We start from the raw sequence: 24,890 nt of genomic DNA on the forward strand, positions 1-24,890 counted from the left end.
TCCGAAACGGACTGGTACAGTGCCGGAAGTCCAACCCCCTCCATTCCTACGTTCGAGGAAGTGAGACGTCTCACCCCTATGAGATGTAGAAGAAGCCAAGCGCCTCAGGCAGCTCTCACTTCCGGCTCCCGTTAGATTTCCCCTCCATGTGCGGGGTGGGGGCAAAGGATGCCGGACACTATATTGGAGCCGATGTAAACAAACGGAACCGAGCTTCCTTTTCCTTGCAGTGCTTTGAGATCCCCATGCCCTGAGACACCTTCCATCCTCCACCCTTGCGGGAGGAGGGGAAAAAGGCTTATTTTGGACCCCAAAGGAGCTTGCATGCTGCCCCCTTGATGGTTGGAATAGAAGTATTTTGATTTTTTCCCCAATGAAATGCTAAAAGTTAGGAAGATAACAGAAGTACCAGAGGTCATCAAAGCTGGCACACCAATTCTGGGCGTTAAATCCGATTCGTGCCACGAAGATCACGCGTGTTGTGTGTTGTTTTTGTGTAAATCGATGAGCTCCCGTGTGTTTTCTGCCCTGGGATCATTTCAAGCGGACAGAACATGATTTTATTCTGAGCCCTGTTTTGCTTTCGGTCGCTTTCTGGGCGCAGAACAGATGCTTGCAAAGTCCTGCAACGAAACTGAAGGCGGTGGGGTAGAAAAGCGGCGCAAGCGTGGAAATGCATCCCCGCGTCGGGGGAGCGGCTGTCTGTCAGGGAGAGGCGTCTGGAGAAGCGCGGACCGCGATCAAAAGTGCAGATCATGACGCCTTAAGCCCCTTTCCTTTACCTCTGCAAAAGGCCACGGCCGTTTCGCAGCAAGGCAATAAAAGGGAGAACATAAGCCTGCCTGCCCGTTTTTCAGGCTTTGGGGCGAAATCTCCGCGCCCTGCGGCTGCTCTTGCCCGGCTCACTGAGGCCTCGACCACCTGGCGCGGAGAACTCCATTCCCACCCACGGCCCCGCTCAGCTAAGACTGCTACCCCTCGGCCCTCGCACTGCGAGGAGCGGCCCCCACTCCATACAAAGCCCCGTCAGCGGCGCGCCTCGCAAACTACATCCCCCATCACGCCCTGCGCGCTCCCTACCCACCCCGCCCCTTTTTCCCGTGCCGCCTCGAGGCATTCTGGTCGTTGGAGTCCGGGGCGCCGCCGCGTTCTGTGAGGGGCTCTCCGGGAGCGGACTGCATCTCCCAGAATGCCGCGGGAACCGCCCTCTCTCGGAGGCCCCGCCCTCCCCGCCGCGGAGCCGAGCGGAGTAAAATGGCTGCCGCAGAGGCCGGGCCCGGACAGTGTCGGCGGCGGCGGCGGCAGCAGCGGCCGCGCCTCCTCCTCTTCCTCCTCCCCCTCCTCTGGTGTTGAAGTGGGCGGGCGGAAAGGCCTAGCTTCCCGGTGGAGCTGGGTAATTATGGCAATGGCTCGGGAGGGGCTGCCGGCCGAAGGGTCTTTCGCGGGGCTGGTGTGCGAGCGCGCGTGTATGTATGTGTGCAAAAAAAAGTGTGTTTGTATACATATATTTATTTATTTTATTTGCGCCGGGAGTGTGGTTGTGCGCGGGGGGGGGGGCCGAATATTAAGTGTACGCAATGCAGGGGCGAGGGCTTTAAAAAATAATACAGTAACAATAATAAAAATGGGGGTGTTCGGTTGTTTTAAAGTAGCGGTGACGGGCGGAGAAGGCCTCGGAGCGCGCCCGTTAAGGACGTGATGTGGGGTCGGGGGATCCGGGGGGGGGCGGCGGGTTGGTCGGGGGGGGTGGGTTCATTTTGGCTTGGAGGCCATTCCCGTAAGCCCTAAAGGAGGGGCAGCTGTCGTGAGGGGGGGTGGCGGCCCCGAGACCTGTGCCCCGTGCCTTGTCTTGTTTCGGTATTAAAACAGTATTTGGGGTGGGTATTGTGAGGAGATCTGTGGGGAAGCGATGCGTGTGGGGCGGCATCCATCCTGCGCCCACTTAACCTGAGGAGAAGCGTTGCTGGGGTCAGTGGGGCTTGGCGCTCCCCCCCCCCATCCCCACTATACAGGCAGCGGATAGGGCTTTGTTTGCACCCCCTGGGAAAGGGGGAAGAGGGCATTCAAGGGGGTGTGCGCCTGCTTCTGGGGCTGTACATGGAGGGAAACGGTGGGGCAGAGGGGTTTGAGGCATGTGGAATCTATGGAAGAAGATGGGTGGTGGTGGGGGGTTGTTTTAGTATGGCTTAGAGACGGATGGGGGTTCATTTGGGGTTGTTGGTGGCAGTCAAGGTCCTTTCTTGTGTCACTTGGGTAAGGAGGAGGTGATTGGATCCTGGGAAAGGGAACTGGATAGCATCAGTTAGACTAAATAGAATTTATCTCGTCATTCCGGGACAAAATGTTTGGACACCTGACATAGTGTCGTCTGCTCTTGAGAGAGTCTCTTGAATTGCAGGCAGGGATATTTTTTTTCACATTGTCCGTTACTTTTGGACTGGAGTTGCCGAGGACTGAAGCCTAGGACCTTTTGCACGGAAAACATAGCCTCTTTATCCCTGAGCTGCAGCAGTTGATGGTCAGGTAAATTTTATAATGGGAGTTGTGGACATGAGATGCGGCTATGGTTAAGGGTGCTTCTTATGGCTGAAGATGGCACAGAAGGCTTGTGGGTTGCCCAAATGTGGTGTCATCAATGGGCTGTGGGATCTTGGTTGGTAAGCTGATGGAACGGCATGTCCAGGGTGAAATGACAGAAGAATTGTAAGGTTCCAAATGGAAAAATAAGAGAATGGGAAGGTTTTTCAGTGCCATGTGGTGAGAAGATGGGTGGCAGAGGATTGATGGAAGGTTTTTAAGGAAATGTTGGATAAGCAATTTAATGGCAATTTTTAGATGTAGAATGTCTGAAGCAGAGGATTGGGCAGATAATCTGAAAGGTTGCATCTAACTCTCTATGCTTATAATTTTACCTGTCTTTTGGGTCTGTTAGTATTTAGAATCTAGCACAAAATTGTGCAATTTAACGGAATAATTGTTTAGGTAAATAGGGGATTGAGGATTAACAGGTCTCTTTAAGTCTCATTTATCCATACCTACTTAAGACTGGATGGAGGGCACAAGGAGAAGGGGACGACAGAGGACGAGATGGTTAGACAGTGTTCTCGAAGCTACAAACATGAATCTGACCAAACTGCGGGTGGCAGTGGAAGACAGGAGTGCCTGGCGTGCTCTGGTCCATGGGGTCACGAAGAGTCGGACACGACTGAACGACTAAACAACAACAACAACTTAAGACTAGAAAATACGGTTGTACATACCTTCACACACACCACATATCTAGGATTTGCAGATCTCCCAAAGAAACCAACATTCTACTAGTTTCGAACCTGGATTCTGGTCATTCTACCAAAGTTTCTATGGGTCTTGGGACACCCTCAACATCTGATGCTGTTCAAGTTCATTCTTATTAGAAAGGAAATTATTTAAGACTAGGAATGGTGGGGAAGGCACTAGTGTTCTAAGCTGAGAAGATAAGATAAGGATCAGGGTTTATAAAACTTAGAGAGTCAGCTCTTGTGAAAGAATGGTGCAGCAGAGAAGAATTATTTATGTGTGGGTAGTCTGTGATGATTAGAAAGTTGGGGAATTTACTGGGTGAAAGTCAGACTCAGGGATGGGAAATACATGGCCTTTCAGATATTGGTGAACTACAGCTCCCATCATCCTTGACCTCTCGCCATGCTGGTTGGGCCTGCGTGAGTTGGAGTCCATCAATAACTAGATGGCCACCCCATTCTTGGTGTAGGTGGAAAGGAACTTGGAATATTGGGCTCCTAACAGGCTACACGTATGATGACAGCTTTATTTTAAAATAAGCAAATGCTTAAATGTATTGAACTATAAATCAGCTAATCAGCGGGGTTCTAGCACATCACTGTCGATCTTAAGGACACTGCAATCACTGTATTCGCTTCTCCCACTATCTTCACTTGAGAGCACACTCTTCCACACAAACAAAAGTAATTTTAGATATGCCCAGGGACACTCTTCTTTTAGTATTATGTTTATTACCTATTTGGTTCACAAAACAGGGTATGAAACCGATCTGCTTTCATGGTGTTGAAGCTGGCTCAGAAAATAACCTGGAACATTTCCCTTCTCGAAGGGAGTTCTGGCAGGAGACTGTGATCTGGCTGTGCAGTAAGAAGCCTTTCCTCTTTGGCCGAGCCTGACTTAGGTGCTGTCTTACTGATTTAAATATGCAAACCTCAGATGAGGCAAATGGCTTATATGCTGCCATGGCGTTTTAGCTACTTCCATTGGGCAACAATTAGAAAAGCATAATTGGAACACTGAAATAGTTTTTACGGAAAGCCAGTTGCTACCTGCTCGATCCCAGCCCCTCTTCCCTTCGTTGCTTAGCTGAATTATGGACAGTGGAGACCTAGATCCCGTGTTGCGGCAGTGGGTGCAGGCAGAGTTTTCTGTGAAAGAAGCAGGGCTCTGGCGGATCGAAACATGGGCTGGCAGTCTTGCAAATCCTGAATTCTCTTGGAGGTGCATGAGGTATTGAGAGGGTGGGATGGAGAGATGACTTGTTGCGGACTGGGTGTCCGGATTTCAGAGTTCTATGCAAAGGGACTGTATTTCATCTAGTCTAGTTGAACAAGCTGTACCTGAAGAGGATAGGTAGGTCAGAAACTGGATTATCAGTCGCTAATGTCTCACTCAATGTCACTATCTAGGATTTGCAGCTCCTGCAGACATGGAAGAGGAGGAGAATCGACGCCCCCCAGTAAGGGAGGATCCTGCACGAGGTGGCGAGAAGCCAGCCAGTGAACCATCTCTCGATGCAGATTGGGACCAATCGGGTGCCCTCTGTGCTGGCCAAGCTATCATTCTGGTAATGACTGCTCAGTTTCTCAAGGGGTTGTGGGCTGGAGTGATGGGCTTAATACTTATGTTTCGAATGAGTAGTTCTTGCTGGGAAGCCTGTGGTTCCTTGAGGTTGAGCACAAATAATAGGTCCATTTTGAGGCATTAGTGGTGGTTTTGCTCAGAGGATTAATTTGTATTTCCGCATTGTGCTGCTCTGTAGATGCAGACGAGTTTACGAAAGCAGGACAGTTAAGTTAACATATGCAAAGTAAGCAGTTGGGTGTTTGGAGATGCTCTTCTCTGCTTCTTTCTTACAAACTTAGTCCAGTGTATTTTCCAATTCAACGCCTTTATGGGCGTGTAGCAAGTACTGAAATGATATATTGATGAAAAATGTACATGGCGCATTACTGAAATACATCAAGAAGGGGTTGTGGCAATCAGGAAGAGGTGACACAGTTGGCATTGGACTGAGTGGCTTCCTGCCATTGGATCAGGAATGGGCAGTGAGAAGGACCCCAGGTCCCATCAGCCCTAGCCAGTATGGCCAGTGGTCAAGCATGATGGGAACTGTAGTCCCAGCAGCGTATGGAGGGCCCTCCCCTATTCTACACAGTCAACTACAACCACAGGAATCTGAAAATGAAGTTTGGAGAATGTGGGACTAACATCCTCTTAAAAAGCAAGAGCTCTCACTCAACCTGTTCACACACTTCGTTTGATAGCTGCCAAGCAGCCATTTGTTAAAGATACTGGATGATAGCAAGGCTGGAGATCTTGAATGATGTGGTTTTGTTCAGAAAACAAGTTTAATGGACATTGTGAATGGGCTCACTGTAGATAAATGAGAATCATTATCATGCAGAATCATAATTTATATCATTACCCCCCCTTCCTCTACTGTTTTCAAGGGGCTGTATAGGAGTCCCGTCCCCAAATTTTTATGATCACAACATATCTCAGCACAAAATAGTTTCCGTGTGAAATAAGTCTGCTGGGCAATAGTAAAGAGAGTGTGGATACTGAAAAATGAGGCAGCCTCACAATGAGAAGATTCACCTTCCCCAAGAAAGCAGTCTCTTAAGTTGACTCTTGCTTTCGTAATATGGAAAGAGTTTCGTAGGTCTACTCGCATGTACTGTATTTGGATACATTGCTAGACTTGCTTAGTTTTTTAACTGAAAATAAAACTTTTCGTTTGCTTTTGTGTCAATTCCTAAACATGAAAATTCATCATATGGGCTGAGATCCAAAAGGACCGTACACTCACATGCGTTTTTGGGAGACTTCCTTTCCCATTGTGGCCTCCTGTGTAACCCAAACACCAAATTCCAAAGGGTTGTCATACAATTGCCCGATTCAAATGTAATGATAAACAGTGGTATATAGTTATGTGCACAAGCTTTGGGTTTATGCTTTTTCTTCTACACCTCTCTTCACTGGTGCAGACACAAGGAGGAAATTGGAAGTTTATGTGTTTGATTGCGGTTAGCCACAGTTCAGGATTGTGTCTTGAGTGTTAGGTTAAGCTTAAATGTGGCTAGTTAAAGCAAGGTAGCTTCATAAGCTATGAAGCTGGCTTATTTCAACAGACCATAGTGAATATTAACCCCGTTTAGCGACATGTCCAAACCCTAAACGGGGGTTATTTGGCATTGAAAGCAGTTCAGTTTCCTCCTGCTGGTGTTGTGTGTAGAGTGTGCGAAGTGCGATTTGAAGCTTATTGCAGCTCATTCCTGCCATGATAAAACCATGGTTTACTGTGGTATCCAAATGAAGCTAATACAGGCAATGACCATTTTGCATGGGGGTTCTGTATAAGCCCGCTCTGCCCCGTTCTCCCCTCTTCTGGTTCCAAAAAGACCTGCATGTCAGGACAATTGAACACGCCTAAAATGGTCACCGCCTGTATACGTGTATCAGAATAATTTTTTTTCTATCCGTACGTGAAGTGTTTTTCTGGTTGCACAGTTTTTGTGTGCATGTGTCACAGTCATGGCTTCCTCCCTAACAGTATTATAAATCAATCATTAGGCTTTCCTTGCAGAAATATGTTTAGGCTGCTATGCTTTTTTTTTTTTAAAAAAGTACACATCACTGCCATATAGAGTTTATTTGGAGTAAATATTTTTTCTTTCATTCCGTCCTACATTTGACTTCAGAAACCATAATTTCTTCGTTTTCTTTTCCACCTCTCCCTCACTTGCGCATCGTTGTTCTTTTAACTTCTCTCTTGGTGCTTGCCAATTGTTCTGTGGAACTGTTTGTTTAGTTCTGCCAGCTGGTGTGGCGTTCCAGAAAGAAAGAAAAATCTGTAGAAGAGCATTAAAAAAAAAATTGGCCTTGCAGATAAGGATACAGAGATTGTAAAACTCGCCAGCCCACACATGTGGCTTCTTGCTTAACCAGCTTTCAGCAAAACAGGCTCCGCTTAGTCTTAGAGCTTGAAAAATAACGGTTCAGAAAACAACTGTTTTGGGTTTGGAGGGTAGGAGTTGAAAAACAGAGAAATACTGGATATATTTCCCCATCGATGTAATAAGCAGCTCTTGCCAAAAATGAATAAAAAAATTTTGCCCAAACATAATATGTGCAACCCAAACTTATATATGATTGAAAGGAAGTCTGAACCATTTTCATAGGTGCTTACCCCAGGAAAGTGTGTATAGCAGGGCATTTATATATTATTTTGGTGTCCAAATGGAAACTTGGACAAAGCTCTTGGATGTGTGACATTCACAAAGTAGTATGACCTTTTTAATGAAATTAAATAGTACCAGTAGAACACAGCAGTAAATCACACACTAATTCTTAGGTTCTTCACAAGCAGTAGCATTTTTGGAAAACATCTGAACAAAATCTTTCAATATGTAGTGTGATAACTCAATATTTTCTTCTTCGTAAGAATTCTGCTGCGGTTAATTCCTCCGCCCGCCCCCCCCCCCCCGGAGTCTCATTTTTGTCAGAACAGAAGTTAGTAGAAAAAGAGAGTCATTTAAAGCATTGGGGCTCTACATACAAAATGTAGTAGACTATTAATATTTACATTAGTATTAGGATAATAATATCAAATTTATAAACTAATGTGTGGGTTAGGGTATTTTTCATATATATTCATATAACACTCTCCCTCCCCTCCCCTTTACACAATTTTGTGGCTTTTTTTTTGGAATCACTTTAATGCTTTATAGTTGAAAATTCTTGGATAAAATATCACTTTTTAAAAAAGCATCAGGGCTTCACTTTTTGGAAGATTTGCTTGCAGACATGTTTAAGTTCATGTAGTTATATTTTTATCCTCTGTGCACTTACTTGGAAATAAGCCTCATCTTGAAACTTGGTGAAATTTCCTCTTTTATCAGCCACCCATTGTGCATTTAATACGCTTAATTAATAATTACTTCTAAAAGAAATGTCCTAGGGACAGGGAAGTCTGGAACGAACATGCATTCAGGAAGCCTCTTTTGAAGCCTTTCCTCCTAAGAGATAAAGAGCAAACATTAAAAGATGCTTGGCCTTGGGGCATGCAGAAGAATGTAGCTGGAAGGGAAAAAACAGCCCACAGCTGTAAACTTGCACAACTAATTAAGCTGAGACCGTGATCTTGGATCATTGGATAGGCACAAGATAAATGAGACAGGTGACGGTGACAACCAAGCGGAAGGCTTCGGGTTCAAACTTCAAGGTATTGGCTCAGTCTTGGGTGCTGAAAGCTTCTCTGCACTCAGAAGACCACATGCAATGGATTTTGGTTAATTTTTAAAAGTCCTGGCTACAAAGCTACAAAGGAGAAATTCTGGATCAACGTTGGCTTCTTAGGGGTGGTTTCTACTTGCCCCACATTGGTGGCAATTTGCAAGTCTGGTTTTAATAAAAAATAATCTATCTCCGTCAGGTTTAATTTTTGGGTTAGGTTTTTATTATATTATAATGTATATAAAACAGAGAACAGGGACAACTAAGGGCAAAAATTAAAAGACAAAAAACAAAATTATAAAATAGGCACTTGAAAGAGTTGAAATAATAAAGTCTAAGTAAAGACAATCAATGTTATCAGATCATCACGTATAATTCCAGATTTGCCAGGCTTGTGACCGGTTGTCTTGAAAATTGTGGTTCCATTGTATATGTCATAAAGGAATGTCAAATTGTATAAAAACTGAATGTGTAGTCCTTGTCATAATCTGCAGCTAGTGATACAAGCATCCAGTGTAAGATGATTCCACTGAATTGCAGTTACTATTCTTACTTCCAAGATCATACATATAAATCATTTTTAAACAATATATTTACATTGGTGTCATAAAAAATACTCAGTAACATTAATTCTGGACAACGAAAGATTTATTTTTGACAACCCGCACTGTTTCTAGCAAATCATTCTTTTTTAATGATGTGCCATTCATCACTCAATGTGTATATTTAACTACATCCTTAATGTGAGCTTTATGTCCAGTATTGCAGTGTAATAGCTTGCTTGTTATCATTGTTCTGACGTTTCTTAAAGTGGCGCTTAGGCTGGAAACAAGATCTACAAAGTTCTTGGGCAGTTTTTGTTTTATTTTGCAAGGTTCTCATGTATAAGATTTCCGTCTTGATTTCATATCAGCCTTTGAGACTTGCCCCATTGATTGTCCCTGTGCAAACCCATCTAATGACCGCCATGGAAGCTAGCCAGTCACATTCAGTTGGGCTTCTGGCAGTTGCAGTACTGGATGTTTCTCAGCAAGAGCTAAGGTGTGTTTTTTTGTCCTTGCAGAAAGCTTTGCAGCAAGCTGTGGGCAGCGGCCTGCCGGGTGAACTGCAGGATCCAGCCAGTGAGAAAGGTAACTCAAAATCAAGAGGCAAACCAAGGAGTGAAGGGACCGATGGGTTCGTCGGGTGGATTAGTTGCACTTTCAACAATAGGCGCCTCTGCTGTGAACATCACACTTTAACATGAACATAGCAGATCTCAGACCAGGCTTGAGGGATGTGGGCTTTTTGTGGGGAGGAGTGGTGGAGAATGAGAAGTTGCCTTTTACCAAGTCGCATCAGTTGCCCATTTAGCTCAGTGTTGTCTGCTCTGATTGGTAGAGTTTCAGACAAGGGTCCCACCCAGCCCTACCTGGAGACGCCAGGGATTGAACCCAGGGACTTCCAGCATCCAACAGGTGTATTCTTCCACTGAGCTATTCACATTCGCCAGCTCCCTCGGCCAATAAAGCAAGATGAGTGCCGCAACCCCAGAGTCGTCCGCGACTGGACCTAATGGGCAGGGGGTCCCTTTACCTTTACTTTACCCAGCAAGTTCATGACCGAGCTAAGATCTAAGGATTCCCAGTGCATGACTCTTTAGTACTGAGGTAGATGTTTGATTGTGGCCTACAGGTGAGCCACTATCCCATTTCTGGTGGATCACGTGGGCGAGATCTTGATTTGATCTAGCAAGGCATTTCATGTGCTCATAAGCAAAGTGCATCCTCTAAGATTTGTTTACAGTGGTCGTTCACTGTTTGTGATAAGCAGTCTGGGGTATGGACTCTTTTTTAAATGAGAATTTGCAAAGCAAAAGAAAGAATGAAGTCATGCAGTCTTTGGGCTATGTAATGGCAGACTTCAGCTACCTGTATAGTTCATGTGCAGGTGCTTTTTGGAGCACTATATCCCTGCAAAGCAGGCATGTCATACCTTTCTAGTGGGTTCCTTCCTGCCGTAATTGCCTCTCTTTTTTTCCAGATGCTGAATGCAAGCACACAAGCCGGAGGAAATGGTGCAAGAGCTCCAGATCCGAAGGACTCGGAGGTACCTGGCTGGGAACTGGGGACCCTGCACTGGCCTGCGATAGGAATGCCACAATGGGTGAGGTATGTTGGCAGTTTCATACTGTAAACACTGCATCCCTATTTTAATAATGTGTTAACATTGGAAAGCTTACATGTTCCGTTGCAGATCTGTGCAAGGGCCAAACAGTGTGACTGCTGGAGATTCCTAATGCACTGGGGTCAACTACACATGGGTTTGGTCGTAAAGGTAAAGGGACCCTTGACTATTAGGTCCAGTCGCAGATGACTCTGAGGTTGTGTGCTCGTCTTGCTTTATTGGCCGAGGGAGCCGGCGTACAGCTTCCGGGTCAGGTGGCCAGCATGACTAAGCTGCCTCTGGCGAACCAGAGCAGCGCACGGAAACGCCGTTTACCTTCCCGCCAGAGTGGTACCTATTTATCTACTTGCACTTTGACGTGCTTTCAAACTGCTAGGTGGGCAGGAGGTGGGACCGAGCAACGGGAGCTCACCCCGTCGCAGGGATTTGAACCGCCGACCTTCTGATCGGCAAGCCCTAGGTTCTGTGGTTTAACCCACAGCGCCACCCATCCCAGGTTTGGTCTTACAGGGCAAATAATTTCTGGTGAACAGTGTGCTCACCTCCTTTCTTCGGTGATGGGGCCTGCTGAGGGCCCCACCCTTGTCTCTTTCCACCTGGCTTGGGGCAGGGCCCGTTAGTCTCCTAAGGACTGTTGCTGCTGCTTAGCACCGAGGGCTCCTCTTTTAAATTGTTTTTTATTTTTATCTGTGTTGTTTTAAATGAGACCATCTTGGCTGTGAGCCCTGGATGACCTGCCCCCTGCCTTACTGGCCCATTCCCATCTGGCCTGGGAGAGTGGAGTTCTGAGTGATTTCAGCTACAAAAGCTGAGGCTGTTGAACAGATTCTTGGGCTGGAGTATTGTTTACGGGGGGGGGGTGTTGAGAGAGCTGTGGCTGTTATAGATATTATTGTTGTACTGTATCTTTAGTTTTAGATCTTACGATTTATCTGGAAATTGTTACTATCAGGTTGTGAACTTTTTAAATGTGTTTTATTTGTTTATGACTTCTGTTATGTTTGTAATTATGTAAATATTGTCATGTTGTAAGCCGCCTTGAGCAAAGTTTCAACTGTGGAAAGGTGGCATACAAATAAAATGATGATGATGAGTGTTCATCTGTGAACAGTTGTGGGTTTTCTGTTGTGAATGTGGGCCTGTCATGGTGTTCTTTCCTCAGCATTCTTTAGAGCAGTGTTTCCCAACCTTGGGCCTCCAGCTGTTTTCGAACTACAATTCCCATCATCCGTGACCACTGGTCTTGCTAGCTGAGGATTATGGGAGTTGTAGTCCAAAAACAGCTGGAGGCCCAAGGTTGGGAAATGCTGCTTTAGAGGAGGAATTGAAGGTCTTGGCCTGTGTGTTGATGCCAGCTTCTGTTACCTTCTGGGCTCTTATCATCATTATCCAAGAATACAAAAAAACCAAAAAATACAAAATTCTGTTAAAAAGAGAAAATATTACAAAGTGAGAATATGATTTGACTACAAAGTACAGTGGTATCTTGGGTTACATATGCTTCAGGTTACAGACTCCGCTAACCCAGAAATAGTACCTCGGGTTTAGAACTTTGCTTCAGGATGAAAACAGAAATCATGCTTCGGTGGCGCAGCGGCAGCAGGAGGCCCCATTAGCTAAAGTGGTGCTTCAGGTTAAGAACAGTTTCAGATTAAGAACTGACCTCCGGAGCGAATTAAGTACTTAACCCGAGGTACCACTTATAGAGTTGGAAGGGACCCTGAGGGTCATCTAGTCCAACCCTCTGCAATGCAGGAATATGCAGCTGTCCCATACAGGGATCAAACCTGCAACCGTGGCGTTACCAGCCCCATGTTCAGTTACAATTATTATATTTGGTAAATCGGTACTTTCACTGGAGACAAGACGCACATGATTGCTGTTAATTTACTCTTTATCATATAATTCATACCATTCAAAAGGACATAAAATATGTGGATGATAAGTAACATTATACATTTTCAAAGTAGACCCATTAGGTCAGTGAACTTAAACAACTTGCATCCACTGCTTTTTTAACAATATAAGTCTGCTCTGAAAATGACTTCGTTGGCTATCACCCCATGACAATCCCAGCATTGCCTAATTTTTTCTTAATATTTATAACCAGAGAGTCCCAGTTACTCAGCACTTGTTTATTCTCCTATTCCTTCCTCCAGGTCCTTGAGGCTCCTTCTTCTGGTGTGGTGCCTGACTTGGCTGGAGTCTGTGACTACCTGGAGTGGACTTACCATTTGCCGCAGGGAGTAGAAAGCTCCGTAGGAACTCAGGCAGTTTAGTAAGTGGGACTCCTATAGGGCAACTATCTCAGGGAGGACAAGTGCCCATTCTTGTGGCTACAGCCTGGAGCTTCACAGTAAAAGCTCTGAAATTCTACCATTCAGTAGAAGTTCTGTAAAACATCGGAGCTGCACAGCTGGCAGGATAACGGTAATAACGAGGCTTTTAGAAACAGAAGCCTGTTGGCAAATTAAATTCAGAAGCTCGTCAAGCAGTAAAATGCACGGATCAAAGTATCCTTTTTAGGAACTTGGGAATTAAATCTGAGTGCAGTTGCAGAAGGAGGGGAAATTGCAGAAGCCAAATGGCTTTGTAGCAGAAAAGGGGCTCTCATGAGCTACTGCCCTGGCAAATAGAATAGTATTGACTGCTACATCTATGCAGTCCCCTGTGGAAAGGGAGCTCAACTAAGGGGGAGAAACTGCTGGATCATGACCCAGGTCTCCTCAAGGATTTAGACACTGTCAAGCAGAGCTTAGGGATCACAGTGGACCAGAGAGAACGAGACAAATTTCTAAGGTACGTGGGACCGAAATGCCTTGAATTATGCCTGCAAGTCAGTGGAGTTTAGTGCAGACCACAATAATGCTTCCCTTATTTCTGATCATTGCCCATGCTGGCAGGAACTGGAGTCCAGTATCTAGGGGGCAACAGGTTGGCTTAGAATGTCGCGCTGGAAATTGGGATCTCTGGGTTGCCGGTGCGGGATCCGCTTCTTAATTCTGTTTTTTGTCTCTTTCAACAGCGGGGATGAAGATATGGAAGAAGTGGAGCTGGTGGCTGAGGTGCGGCTGGGGGATGTGGGCGCCTTGTCTGGCATCTTGAGAAGAAACCTGTCTTGGAGGATGCAGAAGTCTGGTGGGTGTCTGCACATATGCGAGAAAAAAATGAGACAGATGAGGAAAGGGATGCAGGCGTGACTCTCTAGGATGGAAACTACATTATATGGTAAACCATAGAGAGGGGGTCAGGCAGGATGTATTAACAAGATCCAGGGTGGTGGTGCCATTCAGCAAGTTCCGTGTCTTGCACATCCAGAGCCTGCCATCTTATACATAGCAGGGGGAAACGGGCTGCCGTACTTGGCGGTAGGGTAGTAAAACGGTTTCTTTTCAGTGCTGGGTCTCTTCCCCTAGTCCATTCATAACTGCGTATGTGCTGATAGAAGATCCTCTATTTCAAGTGGTCCAGCCCAGTTTCTCTTAGGCCCAGGACCCACAAAGATACTCATTTTTCAGGGGACCCCCACCCCTGCTGCTCAATCCTGCCCCAATATGAGCTGCTGGCAGGCCCCTGCAATGGCACCTCTCCCTTTCTGCTGACCTTGGACCTTGAGCCCAGATATGATGAGGATAAATCCTGCAGTTGGTGGAAACACAGGTCTCTGTAGCTTGAGATTTGGACTGAGACTCTGAAGTTGCTGGCTACAGCTTTAGGCAGCTCCAGGGCTGGGTGCCTGTACTGGCTAATGGAGTACTGTATGCTATCAGAGGCTTATACCCAGTCGATAGCAGAATTGGAAATATCGGAACTCTGACTCCTGTGAAGCACCAGTTGTGGAATGTGATACGGGGCCTTTATGTATTTTTTTTAAAGTTCCCATCTTCTTCCAATTTGGGTGCACGCCTAACCATTTCCGTTTTTGCTCCCTGCAGCCTGCCTTGGATTATCTGCACCTTGCTGGAGAGGAAGCAGCGCCTGTCCCCTTGGGCACCGTTCCCTTTCAGAGCAGCCTTATCCTCTGGACTCACACAGAACTCTGCCTGTAATGGACCTGGCTCCTTGGACTTCTCTTTTAGCCAGGAGCCAAGTTCCGCAGTCCCCTAAAGCAGACAGGACTTCTCCTTCACCTTGCTTGGGCATGACTCTGGGTACTGGCATGGGGGTATCCAGCGGGGGGCAGCAGCGCCCGCAGAGCGCCGCCAGCCGGGAATCTGAATCCCAGCAGCGTTCCCAGCCGCCTCCCGCCAACTCCTTGGACAAGGCCGATTCCAGCACCTCCTCTTCATCATCCTGCTCTTCGTCGTCATCCTCAATCTCCTGCCACCAGGGCCTGCCGGGCGAAGGTGGCGGCGACTCTTCAAACCCCTGCCCCCCAATGCGCTCCCCGGACTTAGATATTTATGATCCCTTCCACCCGACCGATGAGGATAACCTCAATGGTGATTTTGCCTTTGGCGACTCTCCCCACAAAGAGGCAGAGGGTGGGCGGCATGACCAGAAGTACGACCCCTTTGACCCCACGGGCTCTAACCCCAGTTCCTCCATCAGCACCCCTTCGCACGAGGAGGATGACGAGGACGACGACGAAGACGACCACGACCAACACCCTCCGGACATGTCCCACAGCATCAGCCGCATCTCAGAAACATTGGCTGGGATCTACGACGAAAACAGCCTGAGCCAAGATTTCCCCAGCTCCGACAAAGGGCAGGAAGATTCTGAGCCAGAGGTGGAAGCCGGCAGGGATTACGAAACGGAGGCAGCCTGCTCTGCTGAGCTTCCCGAGGGCAAAGAGCCCCCGGGCGCCGATTCCACCCTGCCTGAGGAGCTTCCGTCAGAGCAGGTGGAAGCTAAAGCCCCTGAGCCACGCCGCCGGGTCTTCGTGGTAGACCTGGCCCCCAAAGGACGCTTGGATGCTGAAACCAAGCCACAGCTGGAAGGGAAAGTGTCCCTGGAGGTGGTGACTGTTGGAAACGCCAAGCTGAGGAGTGGCGAGAAGACGTCCAAAGGAGGCGGGCATCATCGGGCCGGACGCCGGTCATCCATGGAGTGGGACGGGAGTGGTGGCGGCGACTCGGAAATTGAGGAAGGCGAGATTGTCCAGCCAGAGGATGAGCGCTATAGCCCCATTCGACTTTTCCGGAGCAGGTGCCGGCCTGCCGAACAGCGCACCCTGCGGGTGGTCGAAGGAGACGACTTCCTGTCGCTGCACGCAGACTCGGATGACGAGGGAGCCCTACAGATCGACTTCAGCGAGAGCCAGCCTGACCCCCGCTGGAAGGGCGTGGACTTGAGGAGAAAGATTCTGACCCAGCGACGAGAGCGCTATCATCGGGCCCCCTCGCCCCTGCCTCCGCCACCGCCGCCTCCGCCAGCCCCCAAGCGCCCTGCCTCCAAGTCTCACTCTGGATCGAGCTCCGGCTCCTGCAAGAAATCGAAAAGGGAGCGCAAAAGGTCACGAGAGCGCAAGGCCTCGAAGACCAAGGAGGCTTACGTCTCCCCGTGGAACCCCAAGAAGAAATCCAAATCGCGTTCGAAATCCAAGGAGCGCCGGCATTCACACCACAGGGCTTCGCGGTCCCGCTCGCATCACCGAGCCTCCCGGTCTTGGTCGCCATCAATCAGCACCAGCTTGTCTGCGGTTGGCTCCTCCCATACCTCCGCCGAGCGGCGCAAGAGCAGGAGATCAAAGTCGAAGGAGAAGCGCCGCGGCCGGCGCTCCCGGTCGCGCAGCAGCAGCCGTGCCCATCGCAGCAGACACAAAGAGAAACATCGGGGGGATGGCGGCAGAAAGAAGAAGAAACGTTCCCGTTCTCACTCGCGGGAGAAGCACCCTTCCCATCGGTTGTCCAAGGACAAGGACCGGGAGGTGCACCTGCAGGAGGAGCCCAAGTCTGAGAAGGTCCTGATGGAACGCCGTAGAGATGCACGGACTGTGGTGCCCCCATCGATCCAGGACCTCAACGACAACGACCTCTTCACCATCAAGAGGACCATCACGGTCAACCAGCAGGAGAAAATGGAAGGGCTCCTGGAGACGCCAGAGAGAGCTAAGCGGGAAGTCCTTTACGATTCCGAAGGGTTGAGCTTTGATGCTTGCTTCTCGGACCGCGAGCCCGCGGAGGAATCCAAATCGGGCGGGGGGCGGCTAGCGGCCAAGGAGGACGTGGTCCCGTCCCGCAAGGACAAGCGGCCGGAGGAGGACATCAAACAGAAGGTGCCTAAGGAGAAAGAGCGCAAGAGGGCCTACCTGGAGGAGCGCCCTGGTGCCCGCGATAAGTACAAAAAAAAGTTGAAGGAGGGACCGCCCTGTTCCGAACAGCAGGAGTTGCCCAAAGTGGAGAAAAAGGCCCGGCCGGATCGGGACAAGACTGGGAAAAAGATCAAAGCTGGAAGTCACAAGGAAAGTGGCAAGTTGGGCTCAGGCCGGAAGGTGAAGCTCCAGTCCAAGGTGGCTGTTTTGATCCGCGAAGGGGTCAGCAGCACCACGTCGGTCAAGGAGGTGGGTTCCATTGGTGTGAAGTTCAGCCGTGACAAGGAGAGCCGCTCGCCTTTCCTCAAGTCAGAGGAGAAGGTACTGATGGTTGGAGCCTCGGCAGCCGGCCAAGGAGAGATGGCCGACGTCAAGGAGCCAGGCTTCAAACCCAAGAAAGTCAAAGGGCTGAAGGCCAAGATGGGCGTGAAGAAGCTGAAGGGCATCAAGCCCAAGGGTGCTTCAGAGCCCAAGAAGAAGAAGAAGCTCAAGGTGAAGACTGGGCTGAAGAAATCCAAAGCCGACAGCTGCAGTCAAGGCGCGAGCAGCCCCTTGAGGGTCAAGGAGGAGCCCTCGTGGTCTGGTTCCGAGAAATCGGAGGTCACCGCCAAACCACCCAGCCCGCAGCCCTTGGCCCCAGGCCAGGAGCTCACGCCCGACTCCCAGACGGTGGACAGCAGCTGCAAGACGCCCGATGTCTCCTTCCTTCCTGAAGAGCCACCCGTTGAGCCCCCCAGGGTGCCAGCAGACGAGCCAGAAGCCGACAGCTTGTCCGAGACCAAAGAGGAACAGCCGCTGCAGCCACCCCCTCACCCACCTCGCAGCTTGCCCCAGCCACCGGCCCCCATGTCATGGAACCTGCAGGGTGGGGTGGACTGCACCAGTGGCGTGTTGGCATGTAGGTATTGGGATGGGGCCAGGGAAGGAGGGAGGGAGTGCTTTTGTGGAGCCCTGCTCATTGGTCTTTTTAAACGCATTGATACATTGCTTAATACTAAAATAGTTTCCAAGCAGGTTACAAAAATAACCTGCGTTTGTGTATGTATGTGTGTGTCTGCTTAAAGCCACATTTTCATATATTCTTATGTGGATGTCCCTGTGTTTTGGAGGAAAGAGGGAGCCCTAGGGAGAGGCTAAGCCAGCTAACAACATCCAGCCCCCTTGCCAGGGATCCAACCCACCCACTGAGATGGTTCCCTGTGCTCCAGCTGTTCGTTGTGAAACTGAAACTGAAAAACTGTAAAGCAAAGTTAACACACAACACAATGCAAAACAACAAAATCCTAATGAGGCAGAAACATCAACCCCTTTTTGAAAATGTCTTGAGGGCCAGGTATCCCTTCCCTCTTCTCCCTTTTACCAATGCACTTCCGTTGGTGGTTCTAGTATGAATCTGAAATACGGCTGCAGACCCCTGTTACTGCTTGCGTGCCATAATGGCATTGATTTTTTCCCTTGATGGATCTTTGCATTATGGAAGTTGTCCATATCCTTGCCTAGAAGGTAGAGCCCCCTTCGTGTGCCCATACAATTGGAAGGGATCTCAGAGTTCACCTCTTCCGCCCCTCTGCTCAGCGCACCATGCAAGTGCAGCATCCCTGGCAGGTGCCCACCAAGAGCTGCTTAAATGCCTCCACCAAAGGAGACTTTGCCACCTCCTAAGGCAAGCCTTTTCCAGTTTTGGACCGCTCTCAGCATAACTTCCAGCTGATAGCTGCTTCCCTCCCAATTCTCACCTGTTGGTTCTGATCCTCTGGAGCGACCAAGGGCCCAAGTCTGCTGTTTTCTGCATGACAGACCTCCAGATATTCAAAGACTGCTGTGTCTTGAAGGATTAAACCAGTGTTAAGTCCAGGTCACTGCAAAACTTCACTGTCCACGCACAAAACATTGAATGCAGCCGCAGTCTTCACAACCTTTTCATTTTGTTTCTTGGGGCTGTCAATGAAAGCCTGAAAGCCCATCCAGTGAAGGGTAAAAATTCAGAGGACTGGGGCAGCGGTATGAAGTGTTTCTCTTCAGCCATAACTTGTGCGACCAAAAGTTCCCCAAGTCATTAAAAACCTGAACCTTGCCAGCATGAGAAATCACATAAGGAAAGTAGATGCCTCTGAGTGTTTGCCATTTTGCGCTAAAGGCACCTGGAACTTGTGTTCCTTGGAGCAGAACCTTCCTAGCTCTGCTAACAGTCAGAGCCAAGGAGCACAGCCCTTTTCATAGATCTGCTTTCATTTTTCATTGTATCTTTGTTTTTAAACTGTGCAGAGCAGTGTTAAAGCCTTAACTCTAGGTGTTGTAGGAGATCCGCATATTTTAAAGAGCACTTAGGGGTGGGATTGAATTTGGGCAGTGATAGGATGTTTAGCCTCATCTCAGTTACAAGTTTATTTCTCCCCCCACCCCGGTGCTGTTTTTCCATGCTGAGTGGGCAGGGAGGGGAGGGAGAATAGAATTATAGAGCAGACCACCCCCCTCTTTGATAAGGGAAAACCCAGGACTTGAGCGTCTGTATATCAGGGGTGAGGAACCTCTTAACTGTCCGCCTGCACTCCCTTCTCCACCCCCACCCCATGCCCGTTTGGCAAACCGTTTCTGAGCCTCTTGTTTCTTAACCTAGTGACTGCCCTGCTTTTCAAGATGGAAGAGGCCAACCTTGCAAGCAGGGCAAAAGCCCAGGAGCTTATTCAAGCAACCAATCAGGTACGGAGCAGGTTTGAAACGGTTAAAACCGCTGTTGCAATTCAATTTCATTGTGTAGATAACGGAGATTGGTCTACCCAAATATCACAGGGTGTTGGCACTCGGGTTACAGCCACAAGTAGCATTTTCAGTACAAAACCCTCAAATTCAGCCAAGAGATCTGGCTGCGGCAACTTCATTTCTGGGAATGTGCGTGCGAAACTCCTTTCTTGCCATAATGTGGGAGGGGAGGGCAGGAGGTGGAAGGTTGTGGGGCTGACTTGATAACACAAGCGGGACGAAATGCAATACTCTTGGAAGGCAAGACAAAGATGACCAACCCCTTAAGGGTTGCGTCAAAGCCCAGAGCACTGTGTACTCTCGCGAAAGCAAGGCGTGCTGTCTAGCACAGAAGCTGGCACTCGTGAGAGTTGCAGCTCTTCCTTTTAAAAATAAAATTATTATTAGATTCCTGGTTCTCATGGTAGCAGGGACAAGCTTAGATGTATGTGGGTGTTTTCTGGTAAAGGACTTGCATACAGTGAGGGCTTGATCTTCTCCAGCGTGAAGAGATGGGGCTTCATCTCTCCTAGGACAAGAACTGGTTCTCTATCTCCCAAGCTGGCTGCCATGTCCTTCCTGGCCTCCCTCTGCCCCTCTACTCTTTGATAGACTAGTTTCCAAATTTAATGTGAACCTGATTTTTGAAAAAAGCAAAAAGAAAAAGCATGGTATATGCAAAATGAGATGATGGGAACATATCACCCATTTGAATAAACAAGCATTACTTAACAGAGACTCTAGCCCTGTAACCACTTACCTGGAAACGAACCCCAGCAAGCAAAGTTGGGTTTGCTTTCTGAATACACTGGGGCGATTGGGTTGTAAATTCTGTCCAATCTCAGAATGTGTTGTTTGGGGTTCCCCCAACCGGCATCCGTGACACTTGACCTTCCTCTCATAATCATGTGGTGTTTCGGAGCTGTACAGCTGTTACACCACATTCAGCAGACAGTTTCTCTTCCTCCAAATCAAGTCTGGTCATGTTCTGTTTTTCTTGAATTGAAAGCCACCCAAAGAGGCTGAGGAAGTCGGATTGCTTTGAAAGTTCTCATCGAGTGGTGACGCCGGTGTTTAGCTGTCATTGTAGGACCCATTGAACGCGTCTCCAATGCCCAGTTTGGGCTGAGAGGACAAATCAGCTTTGGGGAGGTTGTGTTAGTGGCTGTAGCAGGGGCATGGCTAGCGGAGGGAATCTGGCAATGCAGATTCCCTGTGTAAAGGGAGTTGGGCTTATCTCACTAAGAGTGAGGCACACGTGGTCCTAGGCCCAATTTCATGAGGTTGGGGGGAGCCCTGAGGGGAAAGAAAGAAGGCAATAGAGGGAAATGGTGGTAGGAGGAGCCAAAATGAATAGGAGGAGAAGGAGGGAAAGCCCTCTGCAATCAACACATTCAGACTTCTGGCAAGTGTGAGCTGGCCCCACACACTTTGGCTTGGGGGCCTGACGCATTGCCCCCAAAGAAATGCAGCCCTTAGCAAAAGAGAGGTTCCCCAGGCCTTGTGTAACTATTCCCTCAACTGGTCGGTGTAGCTTCCTCTAAGCTCTGCTTACTGATTTTGCAATGTGCAGTTGCACCCAATTGGGGTATCTTTTAGGGAAGAGAGGTTGACAGGTCACCCTGTCCCAGCCACAGCCAGGTATACCCATCTAGTTAGCTTCTGGGTGGCATCCCAACATCTAGCTCTTGAGTTTGGAGAAATGGCAGGCCAATGACATGCCGTCTTAACCATCTCCTCCTCCCTCCTTCTACCAGATCCTGACCCACACCAAGCCTGCTGCCTCCTTGGGCCCCCCTCAGCCGCCAGCACCACCGGCCCACCCGCCTGCCTCGCACTTGGCTGTACCGCCCGTCTCCTACCTGCTCCAGAGCTCCCTGCCTCTCGGAGGCTGTGGCTCCACCCCCACCACCCCCACCGGAGTCTTGCCCGGGACGTTGAGTCAGGCTTCGTCAGGCCCTCCCTCCGCGGCCATCTTTGCCTCTTCCTCCGGCACCGATCTGGGGAGCACCAGCTCTGAAGGGCGTGGAGACAGCGACAAGGTAAGAGCTGGGGTTGTTTTTGGAATGAAGCAGCTGGTGCTTTCAGGCAAGCCTTCCCCAGCTCCCATCATCCCTAACTACCATTGTCCATGCCAGCTGGGTTTGTGTCATGGACTGGCTGGACACAGAAGAAGGATGGGATGCTCCAGCTGGGGAACCCCCAAGGGAAGAAGGCTCAGAGCCCAGGGAGTGGTGGTGCCACGCCAGTGAGCAGCCAGAGGGAGAAGACTGGGAAGAGGAGGGTTCAAAAGCCGAAGGGGTAACGCTTTAGTGAGCAGGGAGAGTCTGTGACAGAAAGAAGTCCAGAAACAGAGGCAGAAACAGGAGAGGAGGGAGGGCAGAGATTAGTCAGACTGCTGAAGAAGTCAGGGTGTCTCTCTCTCCGCCTTTGACAAGCTCCCCTCCCCCTGGTCTCCCAGGACCAGGAGAGGCAAAAAGTGGGAGGAGCAAAGGCAGGCACATTGGTGTAGTCTCAGATTGGGAAGGACCTTGGAGAGGAGGAGACTTAGGCAGCTGTGGGAAGGTGCGGGTTTCTTCAGTCTCCAAAACTGCCTCATAGAGGTAGGACCTACCAGAGATGAGCTGCTTGCTAATTAGGCCCGATACTCCTGTACAGCTCCTGTTTTGCTAAGAGTTAGCTCAGTGATTTCTTGCTGGCCCGCTTACTTACAGAATGTCGGAGGTTTTTGAGAGTCCTGAAACACCAGGAGGGCCACAGGGTCCTCGCTTCTGCACTAAGCAGCACAGATTGGGGCCAGTTGCCCAGCACTAAAATCACCAGGGACGTGAGAATCGGCCTTAGGCCAAGTCAGACCATTGGCTCATCTAGTTCAGGATTGGCAGCAGAGATCTCTTCCAGCCTTACCTGGAGGTAACAGGGATTGAACCCTGGAACATTCTGCATGCATTGAAAGTAGATGCTGCAACACTAAGCTAAAGCCCTCCCGTAGATATTCAGCAGTGGACTACGGTTCATATTCCTGGTATTGGGACAGGTACTTTAAACCATCTATGGAGGGGGTCAAACAGTTTCCTGGGGGAAGAGAAAGGAAGTTCTTACAGAGGTATCCGTTTCGGCTAATGAACCATTGCTTGCAAGCAACATAGAAGTGGGGCTTGATCAGCCCAGGGCTGCCACTTCTCACACCTATGCCATGCCATCAACATACCTTAAAGATAAAGGGACCCCTGACCATTAGGTCCAATCGTGGCCGACTCTGGGGTTGCGGCGTTCATCTCGCTTTATTGGCCGAGGGAGCCGGCGTACAGCTTCTGGGTCATGTGGCCAGCATGACTAAGCCGCTTCTGGTGAACCACAGCAGCACACGGAAACACCGTTTACCTTCCCGCCGGAGTGGTACCTATTTATCTACTTGCACTTTGATGTTCTTTCGAACTGCTAGGTTGGCAGGAGCAGGGACCGAGCAACGGGAGCTCACCCTGTTGCGGGGATTCAAACCGCCGACCTTCTGATCGGCAAGCCCTAGGCTCTGGTTTAACCCACAGCGCCACCCGCGTCCCACTCAACATACCTTAGAACTAGCTTTACTTCACCTTGCGCCCGCCCCCCCCCCCGGCTTCAGCTGACTCTCCTCCCTCTGCTCCACTGCAGTACCTGAAAAAGCTCCACACACAGGAACGGGCAGTGGAGGAAGTGAAGTTGGCCATCAAGCCCTATTACCAGAAGAAGGAGATCACCAAGGAAGAATACAAGGACATCCTGCGTAAAGCCGTCCACAAGGTGAAAGAGGCGCTTGGGGGGGGGGGGTCACGTGGGAGACTTGGAAGTGGGCAGGCCCACGGGGAGAGAAGGAAAGGTATTGACTCTTGTTTTGTCCTCCTCCAATCCTCCTCCTCTAGATCTGCCACAGCAAGAGCGGCGAAATCAACCCTGTCAAAGTGAACAACCTAGTGAAGGCGTACGTCCAGCGATACAAGTACTTTCGAAAACACGGGCGCAAGATGGATGAGGAGCCAGGCCCCCCCAAGGAGATAGCGGGGCTGGACAAGTCTGGCTTGCCCATGCCCCCACTCTGATTGACCACCAGGGGGGGGAAATAATAAAAAAGAATGGCCCTTCTTTATGCAAATAGGCTTGGCTGGGCCCCCCTCCCCCAGCCCCCTTTCCTGTGTGTGGGGCGTGTGGAAGGGAGGGGTTGGGGCGACCCGCTTTGTTTGGGGAGGGGAGGCATTTGGAGCGTGCGGTTCTTGTGCATCTGCTACCTGCCCCTCAACACTCGACAGTTTTAGCCACAAAGCGACTTGTGTTTTACCCTGTAAATACAGATGAGAGGATGGGAAACTAATTTTTAGTTTCATCACTCTCCAAACCCACCCACCCACCCCCGTGATACAGTGGGTGGCTGTTATTCCCCCACCCCACCCCACCCACCTTAGTTTTTACTCATTTAGCATGTTTTTAATTTGACGGTTTTATTCTCGCCCTCCCTCCCGTCAGGAGTCATGAAAGAGCAGTACCGTGGCCGGCCTGTAGATGGCAGCTTCCTGCCACACTGGGTGGGTAGCACATCCCTCATCCTCCCCCCAGTTGTAAGTTCGTCTGCCATACTCTTCCCCACCCCTTTCTCTTCATAAAACTGCATTTAGCCATGTAAATCGAGCTCTGTCTCTGTGGTCCTTTAGTGAGGGGTGTGTGTGTGTCTCTGTCCTTTTTTGGGGGGGGGGTGCACTCCCTCAGAACGCAGATGGATCACATTTGTTGCTACAACTACCTTGTGGAAGAACTGCTTTGGCTTTTTTATTCTTTAAAGGGTGCTTGAGGCATCGGGCAAAATCTTGCTTTGCAGATGGCAACTCTCTCCCCTCCCTATTCTGAGGGGCAACTGCATTTCTGCACCCCTATTTAAGCAGTCACGTTAGAGTAGGCCTAGCAGACCGGATCAGGTCTTCAGCCTTTTCTTCTACTTCTGGAATTCCCATTTTCTGAATTCTTTCTCCAGGGCCAAATGTTGATTCTCATCCCTATCTCATAACTACCCATGAAATCAAAATGAGACATCGCCTAGGGCTGGGGTGATACCAGCTTTTCAACACTGTGATGCACCGCCAGCCAAACATCATGATACAGTGATACACTTTGCGTTGTTGCAAAGCGGAGGAAGGAACGAGCTGCATCGGCCACGTCCCTGTGGTGAAACTGCTGCCTCTCC

General features: G+C 49.2%; 1 protein-coding gene across 4 annotated transcripts; it reads left to right on the forward strand.

Annotated features, from left to right (window-relative positions):
- The first annotated feature begins 1,189 nt into the window (after window positions 1-1,189).
- On the forward strand, window positions 1,190-24,336 carry SCAF1 (SR-related CTD associated factor 1). Of its 4 annotated transcripts, none has more exons than XM_083408096.1 (11): window positions 1,190-1,393; window positions 4,689-4,846; window positions 9,581-9,647; window positions 10,540-10,667; window positions 12,843-12,961; window positions 13,709-13,821; window positions 14,619-17,837; window positions 19,557-19,639; window positions 21,436-21,720; window positions 23,333-23,461; window positions 23,581-24,336. In XM_083408096.1, exons 2-11 carry the CDS (start codon window positions 4,709-4,711, stop codon window positions 23,755-23,757), a joined length of 4,458 nt encoding a protein of 1,485 aa, XP_083264222.1. In that variant the 5' UTR covers window positions 1,190-1,393; window positions 4,689-4,708; the 3' UTR covers window positions 23,758-24,336. The 4 variants fall into 4 exon arrangements, with proteins under 4 accessions (XP_083264222.1, XP_083264225.1, XP_083264223.1 ...); XM_083408097.1 differs by having other exon boundaries at window positions 1,234-1,470; XM_083408098.1 differs by lacking the exon at window positions 1,190-1,393 and adding an exon at window positions 1,960-2,523.
- The last annotated feature ends 554 nt before the right edge of the window (window positions 24,337-24,890 follow it).

The sequence above is a fragment of the Podarcis tiliguerta genome (genome assembly GCF_965153285.1).
Source record: "Podarcis tiliguerta genome assembly, chromosome: 13".
Lineage (NCBI taxonomy): Eukaryota > Metazoa > Chordata > Lepidosauria > Squamata > Lacertidae > Podarcis > Podarcis tiliguerta.

What these genes read in the sequence shown, in the direction of transcription:
- SCAF1 (XM_083408096.1), top strand. Translation starts at nt 4,709, where the DNA reads ATGGAAGAGGAGGAGAATCGACGCCCCCCAGTAAGGGAGGATCCTGCA. An exon ending in CACCAGTGGCGTGTTGGCAT is followed by an intron (nt 17,838 to 19,556) that starts GTAGGTATTGGG and finishes TTCTTAACCTAG; the next exon opens with TGACTGCCCTGCTTTTCAAG. An exon ending in TTATTCAAGCAACCAATCAG is followed by an intron (nt 19,640 to 21,435) that starts GTACGGAGCAGG and finishes TCCTTCTACCAG; the next exon opens with ATCCTGACCCACACCAAGCC.